We start from the raw sequence: 21,137 nt of genomic DNA, 5'->3' as shown, positions 1-21,137 counted from the left end.
AGAATCTAATGTTGGTTCACAGGTGAACGAGGTTTAAAGAGATGCTGTTTTTGAGTTAAAGTTTTTTAACACCACTTTCTCGTACAATTTTTGGTTATTTCAAATACAAGATTTCTCTTTTTTGTGTGTTTTTAGTGAAAATGGTGATGTCATGTACGTCTATCCATAATCAGAATGTGAGGAAATTTGCTGGCTAGTTTGGTCGCTGTCAAACATTGATCTGTTATCCATTTCTGCATGTTTCATTTCTTTAAGGAAGTTTTTGGAGGCTTTATGATTGTTTATTACCCTTTTTTGTGGGGGATCATCATCATCATCATCATCACCCAGTCACACAAAAATAAAATGCCTAATTTTACACATGATCCATGATGGTGAAGATACAGAATAAAAGAAATGCACAGCAAAAATAATAAAATATTTTAGTGACCACACAAAATTTCACAAATGATGTTTTTCAGGGGAGCTCAGGCAAGCAAGCCAAGCTCCCCTTGGCTCCCGTGAAGAGCGCATCCTGTTCTCGGTGACTTCCAGGAGGGGAAAAGAAAAAAAAAAAAACTTTAGGCAGTTGCAAAGTGTTCCCACCTAGTCAGACATGAAGCACTCTCTGGAAACTTTTTTTTGCATGTGGGGAGACGATTCCTGGGATGAAAATGGCTCAATCCCTGCAAAACAAAAAGGGAACAGCTGCTAGTGTGTTCAGGTTTGCGCCTCGTCAGTGTGTAGGTTGTTACGAGCCGGTAGCAGAAGGAGGGGGAATGCCAGCTGAAATAGGCGCCCAATGACAGGATTTATACAAACAGTCTACATCCAGAGAGTCAGACAAAGTGTAAAATAACATAAAACATGATTTACTCATTATACAATGTGTGTCTATACCACCCGGATCAAGCCAGACCTGTGTGTTGAATAAAACATGGTGTATCGGAGAGAAGTTGCGCAACTCGAAACAGATCAAACATCAAATTGCACCAGGTTTAGCAATCCTGATCTTTTCTTTATCTCTATTATTCGTTTGTTACATAAAAAACTCACAGCTATTCACGGAGGCACATAAGAGGAAAAGTCTGGCTTCATTTGATAATACATTGCCAGGTGTCTGATGATATGAATCATGCAACAGGCATAAAGTAGCTCGTATATTTACAGCCCTGTCTGAGAGAGCATTATGCTTGTCTTCCCAAATCCTCTCAGAGGCCTCCAGCGCAGAAAGGGCCCCGAGGGAGGGTCCCAGGGGTCAGCGCAACTTCAGTCTACAAGCTTTTTTTTCCCTCTCCCCGATTCCCAGATTTGCACACTCCCTCACTCTGTTTGCTCTGCTCCGTTCCACCTGCAGCCACAGATGCTTTTATACCTCACATCGCTCCCTAAATCCATATTTTTCATCCTTTACTCTCTGTTTTCCCACTCTCTTTTCATGTCTCTCCTTCTCCTCGTGAATGCTGATGACAACGATTTCCCTACTGCCGAGCTGCAGTTCAGCCAAGATCACAGATTACAGGGAGAGAGAGAGAGAGAGAGAGAGAGAGAGAGAGAGAGACAGAGAGAGAGAGAGAGAGAGAGAGAGAGAGGCTTTACATTCCCGGAGAAGCCAAATCTATCCAACTTGCAGTGCTGCTGTGCCTGGCAACCAAACCGAGTTGCTTTCTTTTTTCTCACTCAAAGACAGAGCACAGCCAGCGCAGCGCACACACACGCAGCTCCAAACCAGCGTAGGCGGATTTTCCTCATTTTCTTCGTGGTCGTGGAGTTTTGTAGTGAACTTGCCGCAATGTGACCTTTACCCCAGATGTTAAGGCGTTCAAAGCCAGCGCGGATAAACATCAGTAGCTTAAGCTTATCACAATTGCTGCACGATTTAATGCCAGCCGATCAATGAAGGATTTACAATGTCAAGCTGCTAAATCTTTCCCCTGATTCCTATGAACATGGTTGATGGCAGCGACCGGAGCATGAGCAGTGACGTCAGAATGCTCACACACACAAACACACACATATACACACACATCTCAGATCAACCTGTCTCTTTACTGATGGATGGTTGAATGTGCAACACATAGCATAATATAAAAAAAAAAAACAGTAGTTTGTCATAAACAAGTCAAACTTCACATGGAGCACCATGAGAAGAGAATCATGTTGATGTTTACTCATTTTTATCCCACAGAGTCATTTCAGCTCATCTGGTTTGGTTTACACTCATTATGACCGCCGTGTTTTTCGGGAGGGTGGAGAGAGTTTAGGTAAATTATACTTGTGATTTAATTTTGCATTTCATCCAGCGGTGGTGGATGTTTTCTTGCCGCAGTGGGCGAACCACAGCTGACCAGCGACGGACACGTCACATTTACTTTTCAGGAATGAAAAAAACCCTCCTGAGGTGCATCACCAAACTTACTGCTGGTGCCATTTTGAGCTTTCTTTAAGGGTTCGTGCCAGCGTGCAAGCCTCTTCAACTAGAGAAGGTACAGATATTAAAGGAAGTGAAGCGTCAAGGAGCCGGACTTTTACATTCTTTGGCTTACAGCTTAGCTTGTAAACGTGTTCAAACATTGCACTTCTCCGCTTTGTTGATACATTTTCACAATCATAAAGAGACTCATCATGTCCACAAAATATGCGCGTCTTGTTAGGTGGTGACCTCTATAGGGTGTAATTCAGTAAGTAAGTCAGGTGACGTAGAGCAACGTACAAACGTTGAAAAACAAAAGTCAATGCCGAGTTATTTTGAGGGTATATAACACGACTTCAGTCCTGATGTAATGTAGGTACGTTTGTAACTGAGGTTCACCTAAATAACTTTTAGCACCTGAACCTAACCAGACTGCGGCTGCTAATGCTAGCCACTTAAAACACGATCCAAATTATTGGTTAGCTTTCGCTTGACCATCTGGCCTTTGCCATGCTGTGTGTGAGGCCGCTCTCTTCTTCCCTCTCTTAATGCAAGGATGACCAACAGTTTCACAATAAGGTACTAACATGTACTGACCTGCACGCACAGCCGCCGGCCAGACCGGTCACCTGAACAAAGAACAGAGGAAGTTGGATTACAACACACAGAGAACGCATGACTTCACTCACTGTTCAGGGTGCCATTACTCCATCATTTTAATATAGACAACAGCTATTTGCTGCTATATCAATGTTAAAAAACTGCACACGTAGAAGCCCTAATGCTGCGCTGGTTTTCAATATATTTATGTTGTCAAACAACGATAATGTGTAAAGTGAGAAGTGAAGAAGACTCTACAGTGTGTTTTAGTGCCCTTCAGGTCATTGTTTTGGTTCATTTTAGTTGTTTAGTGTCAACCTTGTTTTACAAATGCAGTTATTTTTGGATAATAAAATAAAACTCCCCATCATCAAATGGCAGAGAGGGAAAGTTATCTACTTGTTGCTGAACATAAAACAATCAGCTGCTTTGGGGCCAGGTTTTGTCCTCAGGATCAGGTGGAGATCAGACCAAAGCCAAAAAGGAGAGCAAATATTTACCTTCCAAAAAAGTTTTTTTTATAACATTTTGATACAGCTAATAAATTACGGTATTCTTGGAAAGAAAGAGATAGAAGTAAAGAAATAAAATACCTAAACATTCTGTTTGATAGCTTTCAGAACGGCTTAACTGTCACTGGTCAAACCAAACCTGTAGCCTGTTAGTCACCAGGGTACAGCTGTGGATCAACATTTTCCTCTCTACTCCTTTTCCAGACTGTCTTTGTTGCCTTCTCCTTCATTTTTCCACATGTAATCACTTCCAGATGACAACAGCATGCCGCTCTAAGATAAATCACTCAGGTCTGTTTGTGAGGAAAGTTGTAATAGCAGGCAGGTATTTCCCGGGAGGTGAGGAAGCGTTCTGTCCCACATGTTTGTCCTGCCATTTACAGGCGGATGCATCCAGGCAGAGATGGGTCGGGATAATTAATCAAATGGAATGTGATTACATTAAAGTCTTACCTATGTAGCCATGTAAATAAAGTATGCAAATAAAGTATGTTTCGGTTGAACTTTAACGTCACACATGACCACTAACATAAGATATTTTGTGAACAATTAGGAGTTTTGTGAGAACATTACCCAATTATATTCCTCACGTATTAGCGCTTTAAAGCCTCTCCAGTATAAATCTCCTCTGGTTGTGGCTTTGAACAAAATCATTTGTTCCAGGAACATTCAACAGCTCATACTTCTCTTCAAAAAAAAGTTTGTTAAAGAATCTTGAGAACAAGATTACAACATTTCGCTGAGATTTGATTTGTTCACACCAGCTCACTGGAAAAGTGTCAGCTCAAGAAATCACCTCTGGCTTTGTTAAGTTACAATAAAGAAGATGCAGGATTTTCCCTAAAGATCAAGTACAGAAATAAAATGTTTATTCCTGACTGAGAGTTTAAGGTCACTCACTTGTTGGAGTGAGGTCCAATCTTTGCTTGCTGATGCTGATTTGTCACAGCTGAGAGATCAGCAGAGCAAAGAACTTTCACATGTGCAGCATTTCTCCTGCAGGCCGTCTATCTCGTGACCTCGTGTTAAGCTGCAGACCAGGAAGCAGGTAGCGGGTCCGCTGCTGCCGGGGGGCTTCTGGGGGAATCTGGGTCACTTGACCAGACATAACATCACTCTGAAGGTTGGATTTGGATCTTTTTGATCTAATTTTGTCTAATGTGAAACACTTGTGTCTGATTGCTCTCCAGCTGGGATGTTTGAAGTCATTATTACCTCACAGCAGAGAGGACTCAGGACACCTCAGAAAATATAATCCTAATGCACCCATAACCACAAACACAACTTCTACCCCTCGCCGTCGTGTTTCCATCTCTCCATTAACATTATGACCCAAGCGTGCTCTTCAGCCAGCAGCTCTCTGCACCATTATGTCCTTCTATGGTGAACACAAGAGCCCCAGCACTCGGGGCCTTTGAGGATACAGCTTCCCTGACATCACTCAAACATCCAGCTCACTGAACTCCTCTCTAAGTGATGCTGCTCTGTCCCCTTGTGGCAGCAAAATACAAACCTGTATGTCAAATGACAGCAAAATCAAACAAAGAGGATGCATAAATACATAAAATAAATCAAGTTACAAAACACTGTAACACCAGTTTATTGCAGGGAAAGAAATGAAGAAAAGAAAAATAAGCATGCGCTCATCCACATGTTCAAAGTCAATATTTGTTTTTATGTCACTCAACAAAAACTCTGTGCTGCGCTTCATAAATAAGGCACCAGAAAACAGAATGGAGCCCATCATCTATATCATCCAAACAACAAATAGAACAAATTCGCCTTTTCTCTTTCAGATTGACACACCGTCCAGTTTCAACCTTTTTTGTTAAATGATATAAATAAATTCTTAATTTCAAAATCATTCTGAATTTCGGTAGATTTATAAGTAAGTCCTGCAATCAAAACTGTACTTAAAATTCAAAGTTTGTAAGGTGGCATATCAGCACATTTTAACTAAGTATCAAAAATAAAAGAACTCATTAAGAAGAAAACTGGTACCTGTCAGTGTTTTACTACTATATGTGATGCTTAAGGATTCATATCACATCTGCATTATGTGTTTATATGTGTATGCTACATTTCACATCTCCAAAAAATAAACTTTTCATGAGACAGAACAACTTGTTTTCAGCTTTTATGCATATTCTAGTCAATTCAAGGTGCTTTTTTGAAGATAGGTGTAGGAAAATGTTCTCAACACAGTTTTTTGAAAGATGTTTAATTCAAATTCAAGTCATGATTTTGAAAACATGGTTTTCCTTGGACAGGAAGGGTGTGAAATACTGTAAGACGAAAATAAACTAGTAACTGAAGCTGTTGTTATGAAGTGGAGTAAGTCGTACAGTGCCTGCCTCTGAGATGTCCTGTAGTGGAGTACAAGTTGTAATTTTCTGTCTTTGTGTCTACATGTTTCTGTATGATTTAGCATGTGTTTGAGGCAAACTGTTCAAACAAATTGACCCTGGTGGGATAAATAAAGTTGTCTGAAACTGAAACAAGTGCTTAAAATTTGTACATGAGTAAATTTACTGAGCTCCATCTGAATTTCTGTAATGTCATGGGAAGGGCCAATTTCACTAACTGAGCTAAGCTATCAATGTTAAAGGCCTGTCTATTTGATATAGAGATGATCAACTGCCACTGTAATTAACGTAAAGTAGAACTTAAGTAACTGAAACTTATTTGAATTTTTTTGACTGTAACTTTTGTTCATATCCTCTGATAATTGAATGATTCTGTTGTGGGGTGTCCTCCTCGATAGTCAGATACTCAGAGATCTTCTCTGATTAAGATGTGAAGCTTTTATACAAACAATAATAGAAATACTGAGATTAACCAAGCAGAAAAATCATACACAGATTATATTTGAAGCAGTTCCACTTTAGATGTGTGCATCAAGTTGAGTTTAAAATTCAGCTCTAGTGACCTCTGGTGGCAAAATGTGATTCCTACATTTCAAAACACAAATGAGGTGGCAGCTGAAGATTAAAATGCAGCTTACATGAACACAGTAATCATGTTGGAAGGCCCGAGGAGAACCCAGGATATAAAGATCTTTAAATATAAACAAAAACATGCTGAGACTAGGTGACTTGTTCCAGATAACATGTGCTGACATCTAATGCAGCTGAATTGAAGATAGAAAACAGCCCTTAAACTTAATTTGTATAAGTAAGGACTGGTATATGTGTATTTATTTATGGACTCACCAACAAATAGAGCTCAAATCTTTGTATCTGCCATATGACCAAAGGTCTCAGACAGTACATGTGTGCACACCTGGAGACTGATATCAATGTGATGTGTTTGCTTCTTGCAGCCACAAGGTGACAGAATAGTACAGCAGATTAGGAGAGCAACACATGCACTTCTGTTTATGCGCATCAGTCTATTTAATCAGTGTTTAATTTCTTGTCTTCACTGATATTTCGTGATGCTATGTAAGTATGTAACGCCATCATACTGAAAAGATTATGGTGGTGTTTATGATCAAATGAACTCAGCAGATAAGCAGGTGTGCTGATGAAGACAAAAGGTTGAAATCTTCAAACGTGCCTAAGGATCAGTCAGTCAGTCGTCCTGCTTCCCCAAGAATTCACAAACCTCAAAACTGGATAAACAGTCACAATTTCTAAGTTATTTTTTTTTACTGTGAAAACCACAAATATGTTTAACAAATCATTTTTATTACTTATAATGCAAAAAAAAATTTGTTTGCTAAATATGTGCATACATTTTAAAAATTTACAAAGTTATATGTAACTATTTACATTTAAATGCAGGCAATGCTCAGGTCTGCCTGAGCTCCTTCCCGCTGAATGAAGAGCTGCACTGCCTGCTCCACATTCAGCAGTCGCCTCATTGTTTTGACTCATTCAAGAAAAAAACGACTCCACTACACACTAAACACACTAAGCTAAACACACAACATAACACACTAACCACACACTCCAAACATGCTGAATGTCACAAATCTCTCAACTCTCAATATCGCTGGCGGTCTCTACACCGACCGTCGTTGCCTGTCATTCATCCGCCTCCGTCCCTCCCACAACTTTCTGTTCCTAAACAACCAAACTTGCTGCTTGGACACTTTCCTGACAAAAGCCTGTTTTTACCGTTTCTTCCTGCACCAGACACTAAGCAAACGTGACGGCAATGTTCACGAAAAAGCGTGGCGGACATCATTTACCTTAAGTCCGGTTTTGGACCTGCCGGTGCGTCCGTCGACTCGGGAGGTGGGCCGTGTGGGGTAGCGGCTAACAGCTAGCAGCTAACTACACACGAACATCCACAGATTCCGATTCCGCTTTGTTGTCCGCGCGTCCCCGGCTCTCCTCAGACCGGAACAGACTCGGTCCGGACTCGTTTAGTCTCATTAATCCACAACAGTCAGTTTAGATGCACAGAACAGAACGGGACCGAACCGCGGCAAAATCCCAGTCCAGCTCGCTCTGCTGCAGGTCTAAATCCGCTTGTTGTCGTGGGATTGAGCTCTGCAGTGATTGGCTCCGGTGGACAGTGCTCGCTAATTTGTAAAGCATTTATGAAATAATTTATCAATGGTGTCATTGCAGCCCAAACAAATGCGGCATTGCACACCCTTGAACCAAGCAGCAGCCATGTTGAAACTCTCAGGTCACTCTGATCCTGATCTGCAGGGAAATTTGAGGAACACAGACAGACAGATATTCCTTGCTTTTATAGAGATGACAATCAGAAAACTTTATACTTTGGATTTACTAATGCTTATTTTGTAACATGGTAGGGGAGACCTGGTTGGTTGGTAACACTTTTTGTCTCAGCTCCTATAACTTGCTGAATGTTTGCGGTAGGTCACAACATTGACACAAAGTACCCTTGTTTGTCTGCTACAAATAGCCATGTTGTTTACTTCTCCAACTGTATCACAGAATTTATTATTGGATGTCAAATGCAAGGAGTGCCATTGTTACAACCTACCCCACTACCAGGGTGTGTTGTAACACAACCTGGGGTCAGTTGTAACAGTAAGATTGAGTAGCTAAAAACTGAGACCACACCACAAAATATGTATCTATATAGGTTCATTGTGCATGTGCCGACACTAAAGCATCTTCCTGTGCTTCACTAAGAAAAAAATTGCTGTGCATCAAAGACTTTTTGATTGCGTGATCGTCCACACTGGGCAGCTGTCTTGAACCTTGTTCTCTGAGGTTTTGATTTCTTGCAGTACCTGCTCAGTGTCACGTGGCAGATGGAGTAGTCTTTGGCGACTGACCTCACTGTTTTACCCTGCCTCACTTCATATGGTGGAACGTTAAGTACATGTTCAGACACCACTCTATTAGTTTTCCTCACCCACTCTCTGGGCATACTGAAATTGAAAAGAGTAGGACAGAGAAAATATGTGAACTGTGATTCAGGGATGGTTGTAACATTTTCTCATAAGGTGTTGCAACCATCCCCACCCCTGTCAGCTATTGTTTAGCTAGCTGTATCAGCATGGTTGTTTGAAATTAGCATAGATGAAATGACTCATATTTTGCGTAAGAACCTACTCTTTAAACTAACACAAGTTGCCTAATTCAAACATCAAAAGTATCAGTACTAATCAAATATATATAGACTTGGCCCAAAAAATTACCTTTTTTTGCCTGTAAATGTGTGGTTTGGCTCTAAAATCTGCACACTTTTTCATGCATGCAAGCTCAGGGAGGGAGTGGTTATACAAGAAATTGATGACATGTCTCTTATGTTATCCCTTATTGGTGAAAGTGATGCTGTTTCAACCACCCCCGGTCTCCCCTACAGCACACAAACAAAAAAGTTTGCACAGTTATTTTGAAAAGTGACTCAAATTTAAGACCATCTTCCCACTGAGCCCCCCCTCCATGTTTTACAGATGAGCCCCAGGTGTAAAACTAAAAACCTGTACAAGGTTATCTTCCAGCAGTCAGTGCGAATACGTGGCTGAGGTGCTGCAGCCCACGGGTGCTTCCAGTGGTTTCATTGTTCTACTGTCATTAAAACAATATTTCTTGATTTCAAAACCAGTAGACAAACACAATATTTGTGGTATACTGCCTAAAGGATAAACTCTCTGAAAACAACTATGCAATAAATAAGCAAAATGTAGATTATTGTGTTCACTAAGAGTGAGTGTTATGAATCAAACCTCCTGTTCTCCAGAGAGAAACTTGATGCAACATCTAAAGTCTAATTGAAGAAATTCCGACAACTTTTGTGATGTACAACTTTTTCTATTCAACGTTTGTCATTATATGATTCGTTACTTGCAGTTTTCAGTTGTTTGGTTTGGGAAGTCTTGAGGAAGTTATCCTAAAATGACTCTCCAGGTCAGGAGTTATTTCTTATACCGAGACCCTGATCAGCCCTAAGACCTACAACAATTGTGGGGGCGCCGTCTCTTTATTTTGTTTTTCCTACTTTATCTTAGCAGTCAACATCAAGCACCGTACGGTACATCATTTGATTCAGGGGAACCTTGAGAATAACTCTGGTTCATTTTAAGTCCAGATTTTACATTACATATGTCAAAGAATGGATGAATTTACCACAATTAAAAAAACAACTTTTTAAAATATTTTTTTGTCTACATCTGACTTGATCTGATTATATATTCATTCTAATATTATAAAACACTTGTGATCCCATATTTTTACTTATTTGTTGTGTGCAGAGAGTAAATATGAGGGTTATTAAATCACAACAGACTGTTACTGTCAGTGACTTTCTGTCTTTGCCGTTCTTTGTGAACCATGAACCAGACGCGCTCACAATAAACACTTTATTTCACTTTATCACCATGAAAAATAGACAGCATCTCAATTTACAATAAACAATTTCTGTCAACAATATTTCAACATTTTCCTCCTAAATCTCTTCCTCTGGTTTCAAATATACATTCTTTAGTCTTTTAGTTACACCAGACAGCAGGTGTTTATGCTAACGGCCAAACACAGAATACACAGGCGTCACATGTATTACCCACAAAACACAGTACGGCACAAATTATAAAAAGACATTCTTTGGGTTGGTGGGTAACATAGTCCATGCGGATGTTGTTGCACAAGCTGCCAGTGAATGCAGTAAGTTCTGCGCCCAAAGAAATCACCTGCAGTTAGTCACAGACTACATCTGTTTTTTTATCGTTATGTAACTTTGGACCGAGATCCAAGATTTGCCTTCGCTTCACAGTCTCAGGTGCTCTGATGAAACCAAAACTGTGCAGATTATGTGCCTTCTCTCTCTCGCTTTCTGTGCGGTTATTTATTCTCTTTGAACCTCTTTCATGTTCCACCTCATATGCAGCTGAAACAACTCAGCAGAGAATGAGACACAAAATGTTTTCTACATGATGGCAGGCAGATGAGTGGATGAAGGCACAAACAGCATTACGGCATACTATATATGTGCGACCACCTGTGAAACATGCTGTATGTGTCAGATGTTTGAAGCCACAAGATGCTTGCTGTCTCTTTTAGCTCCATCCCTGCGTGTACACTCCGCCTGCTGCTCTCAGTAAACCCCACATTATTCCCGTAGGCGAGCCTCAGGTTCGATGTTCTCAGCACGTCCTCTGTACCAGTAAACGATGTCAGAGAAGCAGTTTGGCACAGCTGAATCTGGGTTCTGAAACCCTATAAAGAAAGAAAGAAACGCCCACAAACGAGGCTTGTGCCCTCCTGACGTCTTTACCCACAGAACACAATAGCAGCGTGGATGAAAATCAGTTTCCATTCATGCACACGTCGAGGTATTTTTTACAGCTCCACACCTCACTATGTCTGAAGGAACACATTCAAATCTGCTTTGGTAAGTTCTGAATCGGGACACAGTCCACAACACAATTGATTCGTATGTGCACATGTTCATTTGAAAGCAGTCTGCGTGAGGCTCGCACCCGGGCCGTCCTGTGGTTGAGCAGCGACTTGCCTGGAGCACGGTGCAGTTCTGAACTGTGGCAGGTACAGCAGGGAGACGCCGCGTGGCTCGCTCGAGTCCTCAGCGCCAAGCAAAGGGTGTGACTCCACAGAACAGTCCTCTCTGCCCAAGACTACACTTTTAAGCAGCTCAGCTGCTGTCTCTTCCTCTCTCTCCTCCTGATCTCCCTCGCTGTCCTCGTCCTCTGCCCGATAGTCCATTCCTAGATAGTACAATTCCTTCTCCTCTCTCGCCTCCTCTCCGTCTTCTTGCTCCGATGTTTCAGAAAGCTCCTCCACGGAGTTGTAGGAGCAGGAGCGCCGCGGGTCATCCAGCTCCCACAGGCCTCCGTGGAACGAGCCGGAAATGTCTGAGTTGTTGGCAGAGAAATTGCCCTCGTCGCTGGAGCTGCTGCCGCTACCGTCCTTGTAGTGGAGATGAATGGGCTGTTGGTCCTGCTTGGGATGAGAGAGCAGCACAGTGGCGTACGTGACTGAAGACTGAGCAGAGCTGTCTTTGCTGCCTGGGGGTTGCTCCACCGGGGGGTCGACCAGCTGTAACTCATCTAGCATTGGGCTGGAACTGGTTAAAGCGTCCAGATCAAGTGCAAAGGAAGGAACTCCGCGTCCTTCCACGGGTTGGGTTTGGTCGACCTCTGAGTCTAACCGTGGAGAGGAGGAGACATATAAGGTGGCGGCTGGGTCTGGAGTTAGGGACACATGCGGGGCTTGGACTGAAGCTGTGGTCAGAGCTGAGAGTTCAACTTCGTCCACTATGACGACTTTGGAAATGTTCTCAGAGGGCAGGAGCAGCGGCCAGGCTGAGAGGCCTTCTGGAGGCCGGAACAGGTGTTCAAAGTTGTCGGCCTATAAAGACACACGAGAAAACACTTAAGGTACAGACTCTGTGAATAATCATGCAAAAGAATCACATCCAGGAACAATCAGCGTATAAATGAATGTCTGAATGCATGTTGCTGCGGTTTTATGGTGATTTTTACCTTTTTGAAGTCGAGTCCTTTGGCCCAGGAGCACTTGTTTGGGTTGGGCACATCCTTCCACACAAACTTTTTCATCCTGGGTAGAAATACAGCAGATATATAGGTTTCATCTCTCTGTCTAAAGGCTCCCTTCCTCCCCTCAGCTACCATCAAGTGTAATTACACCCCTGTCACCTGTTAAATGTCACACTGCTTACTTTTCATGGCGATGTCCCTACTCTCTAAATTAGACTTCATCCTGGAGATTTATAACACTTATCATTTCCTACAGGTGTCTGAGTAAAACACTAATTGGATAGTGTGAACCATTACTACTGTATTTGGTGCTAGATTATAAAACAAGATGAAAAAACCTGCAGAGAGTAAATCGTCTGGTGTAAGACAATATATATTGCTGTTGTAGCAGCTATTAAAACAACCCAAACTTATTCTGACATTTTATGCAATTATTTTCTGGGTGCTGCAACTTGTTTTTTTTAATGAACATTGTTACTTGTAGTACACATGTCTCTCTTTTCACTGAGCAGGAGCTCTTACTGGTTTTGGGAGAGGACCAGGTTGACAAACAGGACGATGGAGAGGAAGGAGATGATCATCAGCATCATGTAAGCTGCAGGGTCTCCTCTGGTGGCTGCGGCAGTTAGAAAAAAATACACATCAGACCTGTAGTTAATGACATAATGACTGTGCGCGCATTGTATAATCCTGAAACATGTTGAACAAAACAGCCAGTGAGCTGGTGCATACCGGTAGCGTACACTGGCTCCCCCTCTCCGTCGGCAAACACAGGGTACAAGTAGAAGCCCGACTCCTCAGAACCGAAGAAATCACCTGGAACGATGCGATGAAATCACGCTGGCTGAATACACTTGCTCTTTTACAGTACCACATACTGGTAAATTTAAGAGTGTTTGCCTTTTTTAATCGCTTTCTAACGCCAATGTGTGAATATATTGTGTCCTATCTCAGACAGTTGTTCTGGGAAAAATCCAAAGGACGTGCCGTATATGCGCGCTCCCGAGTGCTCTTTCCATCTCATGTAAAAGTGTGCAACACTAGCTAACGTTAGCTTAGAATATATCAGTCAATATCTGAAGTGTTCCCTTTGTTTGCTGGCTAATTTTCAACTCTTTTTCAGCCTTTTGCTAACTGAGGCTTTCAACAGTCCTCTTTTTAAGATCACCAGTGACAAAGTTGGAACACAGCTGTTTTGATACGGTCACGTTTCTGTCCCTCCCACGTTACCCACCACGATGGGCAAACGCACAGACAATGAAAATGTTTATTCCAACCATTGGATTAAGTGTTTACATGGTTATTAGGTGCGAATACTTTCCTAGTGAACAGTTTATCAAAGGTTTACATTACCCCATCAATCTGATTGAAAATTCATTCAGAAATGGCGAGATCAGATCATACGTGCAGTGGTTACAGGAAGATTTTTTATTCTGATTGGGCTCCTATCTGATTATTAGTTCAATATTAGTGTCAACGTTACTGTTTTGGCCAGTGCAATTTACTTTACAGCCAACAGTGTCATTAATAACACTTATTATAGTGACTATTACTGTCAAATTGAGAAAGGAAAAAAAAAGATAGCAAACAGAGATCACGTTACCTCTCAAATAGATGGGACGGTCAGTGTAGGGCAGTCTGGCCCACATGTCTCCACTCTGGCCTTTGTGATGAGACCACTGGACCACCATGGACAGGGGGACAGAGCTGTTGTCCAGCAGAGTCCAGGACAGAGACACACAGGTGCTGTTGATGACCAACACACTGAACGAACTCACACAGCGACCTGAGAGCACAGAGAAGAAATATACTGATTGAACATGATGCTTTCAGGAGAGTCCAACTGGTGTGGTTCGAGTCATTACACAGAAAATAATCACAAAAGTTTACACATCTCTACTTCTCTACTTCTTATTGTCTCCCCATCTCTACTGGAGGGACGAAACACCGTTCTGCAGGAAGTAATGTTCCCCTCATTGGTGTTTTGATGGTGGTGATGGAGAGCAACAACAACGTTAGTGGATCAACTCTGCTGTAAGTTTTGCTGCTAATAAGCTTGAAAACACATTTTCTCAGAATACTTATGGAAACATGTCTAACAAACATGTTGTGCCAAATAGTTTTCCCTGAATCATGAGTATTGGGCGAGAGCAAAACAACTGTTAACATTGTTTTTTGCTGTGCTGTGTTGGATTGCTGCTAATAACCTTTACGACACTCAAGCTAATGGCAGCGAGGCCTCAATTAGAGCCTTTATGGGCTCTCCAGGGACACATGGTTTAAGCAGGGCGCCTAAGTGGATGGCCGTTCGTGTCCTCAGCTTTCACTTACATTTTTCTGCTGCACGCAGATGGTGGTGACAAAATAAACACAGACAAAAAAGGAAAGTCTGTCGAAACGGTAAAAACAGGTCTGAAGCTTTGTATTTTCTCAGCTCAGTAACCTTGAAAATGGTTTTAAGAGAAATGTTATTGAAAAGTGATTAACAAGTAAACAGAAAAACACAAAACTGCAATATCTTACATAGTTTGGAGAGAATTTAAAAATATCACTGAACAAAGTGCATTTTTTAATAGAATTTCTTTTTATTCAAGTGAACCAAGAATCAGACCGGTTTTAACTTTACATTTGTCCTTTTTTCACAACAGAACAACTGTTCTGATCGAGTTGTTTTAAATTGGTCTTATTTATATATCTTCTTGATTTTATAATCACATTTCTGTTTAATCAGTACTGTGTCATGAGATTTTATAATCTCAGCAAGGTTTTAATGCCCAAATAAAGTATTTATTTGGGATTTGGGGCTGCAGCCAGTGATTATTTTCATGTTCAATTCACAATAATTGAGACAGTTAGATGTGGAGACGCACAGATGTGGAGAAAAAATAAAAAATAAACATCTTTCCATGCAGTTGTTTCAGAGCCAATCCATCCCTTCACACTTACGTTTGGGCTGCCTCTCCAGCATCATGTTGACATTGTGGGCCGAGCTCCCCAGACTATTGTAGGCCTCCACAGTCACAGTTTCAAGCATCTGGTTCCACTCAAAGCTGTAGGAGGACGTCAGGTCGATCTGTTCCCTCGTCACATAGCCACTGGAGGTCTGGCGCTGCACAATAAATCCGTCCACGCAGTAAGAGTGCCCCGATATTTGGAGACGCTGGAGGTAACAAGCAGGAAATCCAACATTTTCAATCCCACGTCTTAATCAACACGAGAAAATGTCAGTGTTTGTGTTTGTGTTTGTGTACCTCAAATAGCAGCGTGACATTAGTCTGGTTTCCATATGGATCGTCCTCAAGAATTCTCCAGAAATCAGGACCACGTTCAGGAGCTGAGGGGGAGACGGACAAATGCATCACATGACAGCTTTCACCTCTGATGGCGTGATGTGACGTGTGTGCCATTTTCCATTAGAGCTAAAATCAGAAGGTCAAACGTAATTTAAAAAGGTCACATCAGGCATCAAGCTGCATGTGTCATTACCTTAAAAGGTCTAGTGTTATTTGATGTGTTTCAGAGTGAAACGAGTGGCGTTCAACGTTACCTCTGCTGTTTTGAGGTGTGGAGTAGGCCGAGTCGCTCCATTCGCTCCAGTAGCCGGTGCCGTTGGTGTGCATGCAGCGTACCTGGACCACATACACCCGGCACATGTCGGACACCGCGACCTCCCCCCACGGCACCCTCACTGGACTCTGGACCTGCAGGGCGACATTTTCTCTTAGTGCTCATTTCAGATGAAGGAAAAAGAAAGAATCGGGAAATATTTGATCTGTGGAGAACACATTATTTTCATTTGTCGACCAACTTCATCAAAGCTACCAGCGAAAACTATTTCCTTCTCTGTCTCATCATTTTGAAAACATTTCTAATCAGAGGGCAGGAACATGTTCTCATATCAGAGCATGTCAAAGTGACCAGCTGAGTTCATATCAGAGCTTCCTGTGTCATTCAAGGAGACATGGGACTTGTTGACCAGCAGAGCCCTGACCTGAGTGTCTTCTCATAACTTTCTTCTTGATGGATAAACATCTTTCTTCCAAGTTGAAGAAAAATAATTAGACTTAAACCACTGAGTTGGCAGTGCACAGCAGCTGTGTCCTCACTGCAGTGGCCAAGGGTTTGAATCTGATCTATGACCCATGGTGCATGTCATCGCCCTTCTCTCTCGTCCTGCCATTTTCAGCTGTTCTGTACATTAAAGCAAAAAATTATTATTAAAAATAGAAATAAAGAGCACAGTCAAGTGTGCTGTGGTAATGATCGTCTTTGCTGATACAGTGCTGCAGGGATGAAAGTTTTAGAGGCCAAAAAGGAAGTTAGCTCCCTTGACAAAAGGACTATTTAATTTATGTGTTAGCAACTTTTCAGTAAAGGTTCGTTAAATGCCGTCCATAGTGCCTGTGGTGCCCGTGGATGGTCAACAAGCTCACCTTCCACTCCGGCTGGGCTCTCACAGCGGATGGCGAGTGGTACCGAAACTGACACTGGAGCCCCTCGACCGGCAGAGACGGAGGCTCCCACGTGACTGCCAGGACCCCGCTGCTCCGGCTCACTGCCTTCACATTAGTGGCCGTGTGAGGTTTCACTGCAGAGGGGAAACGGCACCAATAAAGAAGATTGTGAGTTTGTCTTTCACGCCTTTTTCAGTTGTTCTGTGATGAATATGAATCACTTTTTTAACCTCGACATTAGAAGGTTATCTTCAAGCACACAACTCTTTTCCTATAAATATTTAATCCAGCAATGGTTTCCTTAGAAGTTCAATACTCATTTGCCTTAGAAAAAAAAATAAGATGTTTGATTCATAAATAAGATTAAATATTCCAGATTATCTCAAATATCTCAACTAAACAAGAACACATTCATGTTCTTTATGATATTTCTACAGAAAAAACCTCCAGACATAAAAAGTCATCAGAAAGAAGTGCTGTTGCAGGAGGAGAGCTACAGTTATAAGGCGAGAGGGATCTTTAAATCCGACCTCCGTGCTCACCGTGATCGATGGGGGACAGGTAGACGGGTTTAGACCTGATGGGTCCAAGTCGGGACGGCACCTCCAGCCACAGCTTGTAGCAGTTCATCCTCAGAGGCTGGATGGTGCAGCTCTTCTGCCTGGATAGCACCTGCGGGCAGGCGGGTCCCATCTCCCCCACTTTCTCACCCGCTCTCTCCCTCTCCTCCATCACATCACATGGTAGGTCCGCCCACCTGCCGTCCAAACGGATGACATGAAATAATATATGTCAAAATGTTGTCATGTAAGTGCTGTAGGATTTGCTCTTTCTCTTCCTTTTTTACAGATTATTAATAGACTAACACTTTCACTATAGGTACTTTAAGCTAAACTAAGAATCGCTGCAGCTGCTCGGAGTCGGGCAGCTCAGTAGGCGAGAGTTGGGTTCCTTACTCAGACCCTCAGGAGGATAAAAACCGGCTGTCACATCAGATTCTGCTCGGATCCGAATTTGTTTATCGACAGGGGAGCTCAGAGTTTACTCCTGTTTACCAGCCCGACTGCAGCAGCAAATCACATTTTCTCTCCTTATTTAAAACACATTGGAATTAGAGGGAAAAGTAAAAGGCAGGCGAGGTGGAGAAACTGGAGTTAAGAAAGTCAGTTACAAAATCGTGTTGCACAAGAGGCCTCTGAGGAACACCAGTTAGAAACATTTCATCACTCGGTCAGTCCTCACTGTTGTGGTTTGGCCTTCACTTTTTAAAATGTGGAGACTCTCCGTTGTACCAAAGACACTGAACTCAAATGAACTTCCTGTATCATTTTACACAACTATCTCCAGGGTGTGTTCAGTAAGCGAGCTGTCTGGTACACTGTGTTCGCTCACTTCCAGGTTTTCACTGAGTTCTGAGCGCTGATTTATGTTTTTCACTAACAATGCTTCAACAAACATCCGAATACACTTCACTGAAAGGAGACGGCTGCTCTGAAACGTCAAGTGCTGCGTTACCTGGATCTGAACTTGAGTTTAGTCCACTGTGTGTTCTTCCAGCTGCAGTCCATGGCGTCGATGTCACCGTTGGTTTCACAGTTTATATCAATTGAAGCTCCTGGGACACGCAGGGAGACACAGGCAGATCTTAGGTAACAGAAACAAACTTCTGAGGTCACCTCAGTGCAGGGGGATAATTTTGGTTCACATTGTTGTGCTGTCACATGCCACCACCCTCTTTCCTGTTTTTGTCTATTACAGTGGAAAACTGGATCAAAAAAAGGGACACGGACGTCAAGCAACGTGAAGGGAAATGTTGATCTGTGGCTTTCAGTCCTAAGCTGTAGATAAACCATGTCCTTCTTCATTTGGATGTGTTCTAGGAATTTTCTTGAACATTGCATCATATAACCCAGATTCCAAAAACAACTTTGTGTACAACCCAAATAAAACAGAGTGTGATAGTGTGATCGTCCTTTTTGGCATTTACTCAACTGAAAACTGGAATACAATATATTTCATACAAGATATTTTCTTCAACAACTTCATCTAATTTTGTAAATATTCACTTATTGTGAATTTGATGGCAGCGACACCTTTCAGACAAGTTGGGATAGGAGCAACAAGGCCGGGAAAGTTATGAAATGCTCAAAAAACCCACCTATTTGGATGGTGATAGGTGAAGTCTTAAAATACGACAGCTTGGTCAGTGGCCTTAAGCTTCAAACTATGATGCTCTACCTTTACCTCTAGCATCTATTACGTGAATGAAGGGCTCCTCTGTAAAGTTAGCAATAACTAGTAATATGCAACATCTGGTCTGACTTTCAAAGTAAAGCTTCCTGACAAGCAGTTTGCATTTAATACAAATTATGACTTTTAGACTGTTATTAATGTTGTCAAATGGTCACGGCTTGTTTAGGTTAGGCACAAAAAAATACTTGATTATGTTTAGGTAAAAATCTTGCATTGGGTTAAAATAACTATGTTCATTATTCATGTCATGTAACGTGAAGGCACAGTGCATGATTTACGTAATTTAACTTCCTGATTCACTCCTGACCTGGACTATTCTCGCTCTTTAAAGTGCTGCACCAGAGGGATGCTTTAAGAAGTGATGTTTGAAGGGTAACAACAGCACTGCATGTGATGTGTTGGGAGTGAGAATAGGTTGATTAAGTCTTGCTGTTTCTGGCACGGCAAATCTCACCTTCTACATAGATCTGGCTGTAGGGGATGGTCCACTCCTGAGTGCACTGCAGCAGGTCGTACATCTGAGTCTCTGAGGGACGCACTGTGATCTGGCTGACCTGTATTTGGGAAGGAAAAGTCTTAGTACACAGACAAAAATACAGGAAAGTCTTTGAGCTTTTTGGGGAAATTCATCCTAGAAACTTGAAACGAGTTGTCGCTGACCCATTGGTTGACCGGGTGGTATTGGCTGCGATGGAGCGGCTGTTGGAAGTTGAGCATCCACACGGCCGTGCTGGCGTTGATGTTGTGGTCGTTGAACACGCAGTACACCGTCACGTTCTCCCCCGGTCGCACCACCACCTTCTCAGGGATGTAGCTCACCGCTGCGCACACACAAACAACAACATACTTAAGTCGCTCTCCGGAAATTATATAGACCACTAGCCTAAACCCTTTTGCTTGCTCTAACCGTAACCACTGACCCCAAATCAGGTGTTTTCCAATTAGATTTTTCCAAAAGATAAAAGAAAAACTTTTTTTCAGATATGAGTTTGTGAGAGCTTTTATCTCACCACCTCCTCAGATGCAGCAAACAGAAACATCTGCCTGTAGTTTCTGGAGTTCTTCCAGTGAATACAAAAGAAACATGACTCATCTGCCAAACAGGTGATAAGCCCAACAAAAGAAACCTTTCAGCTTAATCTAAAAAGAAAGCAGTAGTGACTCATCATTTTAAAAAACTTGGGGAATATGTTTTGGCTGGATTTTACTGCTGGTAAACATTAAGAAACTTTCCAAGAGTCGTTCACTCACCTTCACTCAGACATTTCATCTAATCTTATCTTAATTTACTGTTTTTGGCACACCTCATCATCATAAAAATTTTGGTAGCTCATTTTCGGTAAGATGACTCAGACTTGAGTCTAACAAGGTTTCAACCCCATGACACATTGGTACATATTTTCACCAGGGTCAGGTCTCTTTCTGTGACACAGAGTAGAAGAACACACCTCTGAAAGCACCAATAGTTAAAGACCAGTGACAGACATACAAGCCCTCAGGCTGATGTTCACATTTTAATTAGCAGTCTGATGCTGCAGAGCGAAAACTAACAACCAGCCAACTTCAACAGAGTTACTGTCTTATTTCTGTCTCTATTTCTCTATTCTCAGTTTCATATTGAGAACATGGATGGCAAAGATACTTCATGTGTGACATTCTGCAGTCTTTAATGCCATTGTGTCACATGATGTGCAGCAGGTCACTGTCCTTTCGGGATGTTTATTGACACTGGCCACACTGGAATGAGCTCTTCATTAATAGCTCAGGCTAATGAGCTTGACTCATTTCAACAGTTCAACACTGACATAAATCTACCTGAGAGATAATTACAGTCAGCGTTTAAATGTGAGGAATCCTCATCCGCCTCTCGGGGGGAATGAGAATTGAACTGCAGCCATCACGAGTTCACTGCAAAAAGGTGATATTAAATAATTTAACTCCCTGAATTTAGAGCCATCAAATACCCAAATAACCCCTCAGTT

The 21,137-nt window shown here is 42.0% G+C and overlaps 1 protein-coding gene and 1 long non-coding RNA gene across 7 annotated transcripts in view; both read right to left on the bottom strand.

Moving 5' to 3' along the window:
- Positions 1–250: 250 nt before the first annotated feature.
- LOC119028518 lies at positions 251–7,746 on the bottom strand. Of its 2 annotated transcripts, XR_005077735.1 has the most exons (4): positions 7,700–7,746; positions 4,405–4,599; positions 2,990–3,021; positions 251–665 (listed from the first exon to the last, which is right to left on the bottom strand). It is a non-coding gene; the product is annotated as an uncharacterized LOC119028518 (long non-coding RNA). The 2 variants fall into 2 exon arrangements; XR_005077734.1 differs by lacking the exon at positions 7,700–7,746 and having other exon boundaries at positions 4,405–4,758.
- A 2,537-nt stretch (positions 7,747–10,283) lies between these two features.
- lepr (leptin receptor) overlaps positions 10,284–21,137 on the bottom strand; it is a 48,094-nt gene continuing 37,240 nt past the window's right edge. For all 5 annotated transcript variants that reach the window (XM_037114528.1, XM_037114527.1, XM_037114529.1 and 2 more), the window contains 13 exons: positions 19,816–19,976; positions 19,610–19,709; positions 18,418–18,517; positions 17,445–17,659; positions 16,882–17,036; positions 15,996–16,149; positions 15,700–15,782; positions 15,395–15,608; positions 14,052–14,234; positions 13,181–13,264; positions 12,971–13,064; positions 12,434–12,509; positions 10,284–12,299 (listed from right to left, as the gene is read on the bottom strand). In XM_037114528.1, the coding sequence (XP_036970423.1) occupies positions 11,382–12,299; positions 12,434–12,509; positions 12,971–13,064; positions 13,181–13,264; positions 14,052–14,234; positions 15,395–15,608; positions 15,700–15,782; positions 15,996–16,149; positions 16,882–17,036; positions 17,445–17,659; positions 18,418–18,517; positions 19,610–19,709; positions 19,816–19,976 (2,537 nt within the window). In that variant the 3' untranslated portion in view covers positions 10,284–11,381. The remainder of the gene's footprint in view (positions 12,300–12,433; positions 12,510–12,970; positions 13,065–13,180; positions 13,265–14,051; positions 14,235–15,394; positions 15,609–15,699; positions 15,783–15,995; positions 16,150–16,881; positions 17,037–17,444; positions 17,660–18,417; positions 18,518–19,609; positions 19,710–19,815; positions 19,977–21,137) is intronic.

The sequence above is a fragment of the Acanthopagrus latus genome, chromosome 11, assembly GCF_904848185.1.
Source record: "Acanthopagrus latus isolate v.2019 chromosome 11, fAcaLat1.1, whole genome shotgun sequence".
Lineage (NCBI taxonomy): Eukaryota > Metazoa > Chordata > Actinopteri > Spariformes > Sparidae > Acanthopagrus > Acanthopagrus latus.
The sequence above is the reverse complement of the archived record's forward strand: the minus strand, read 5'-3'. Positions and strand labels throughout refer to the sequence as shown.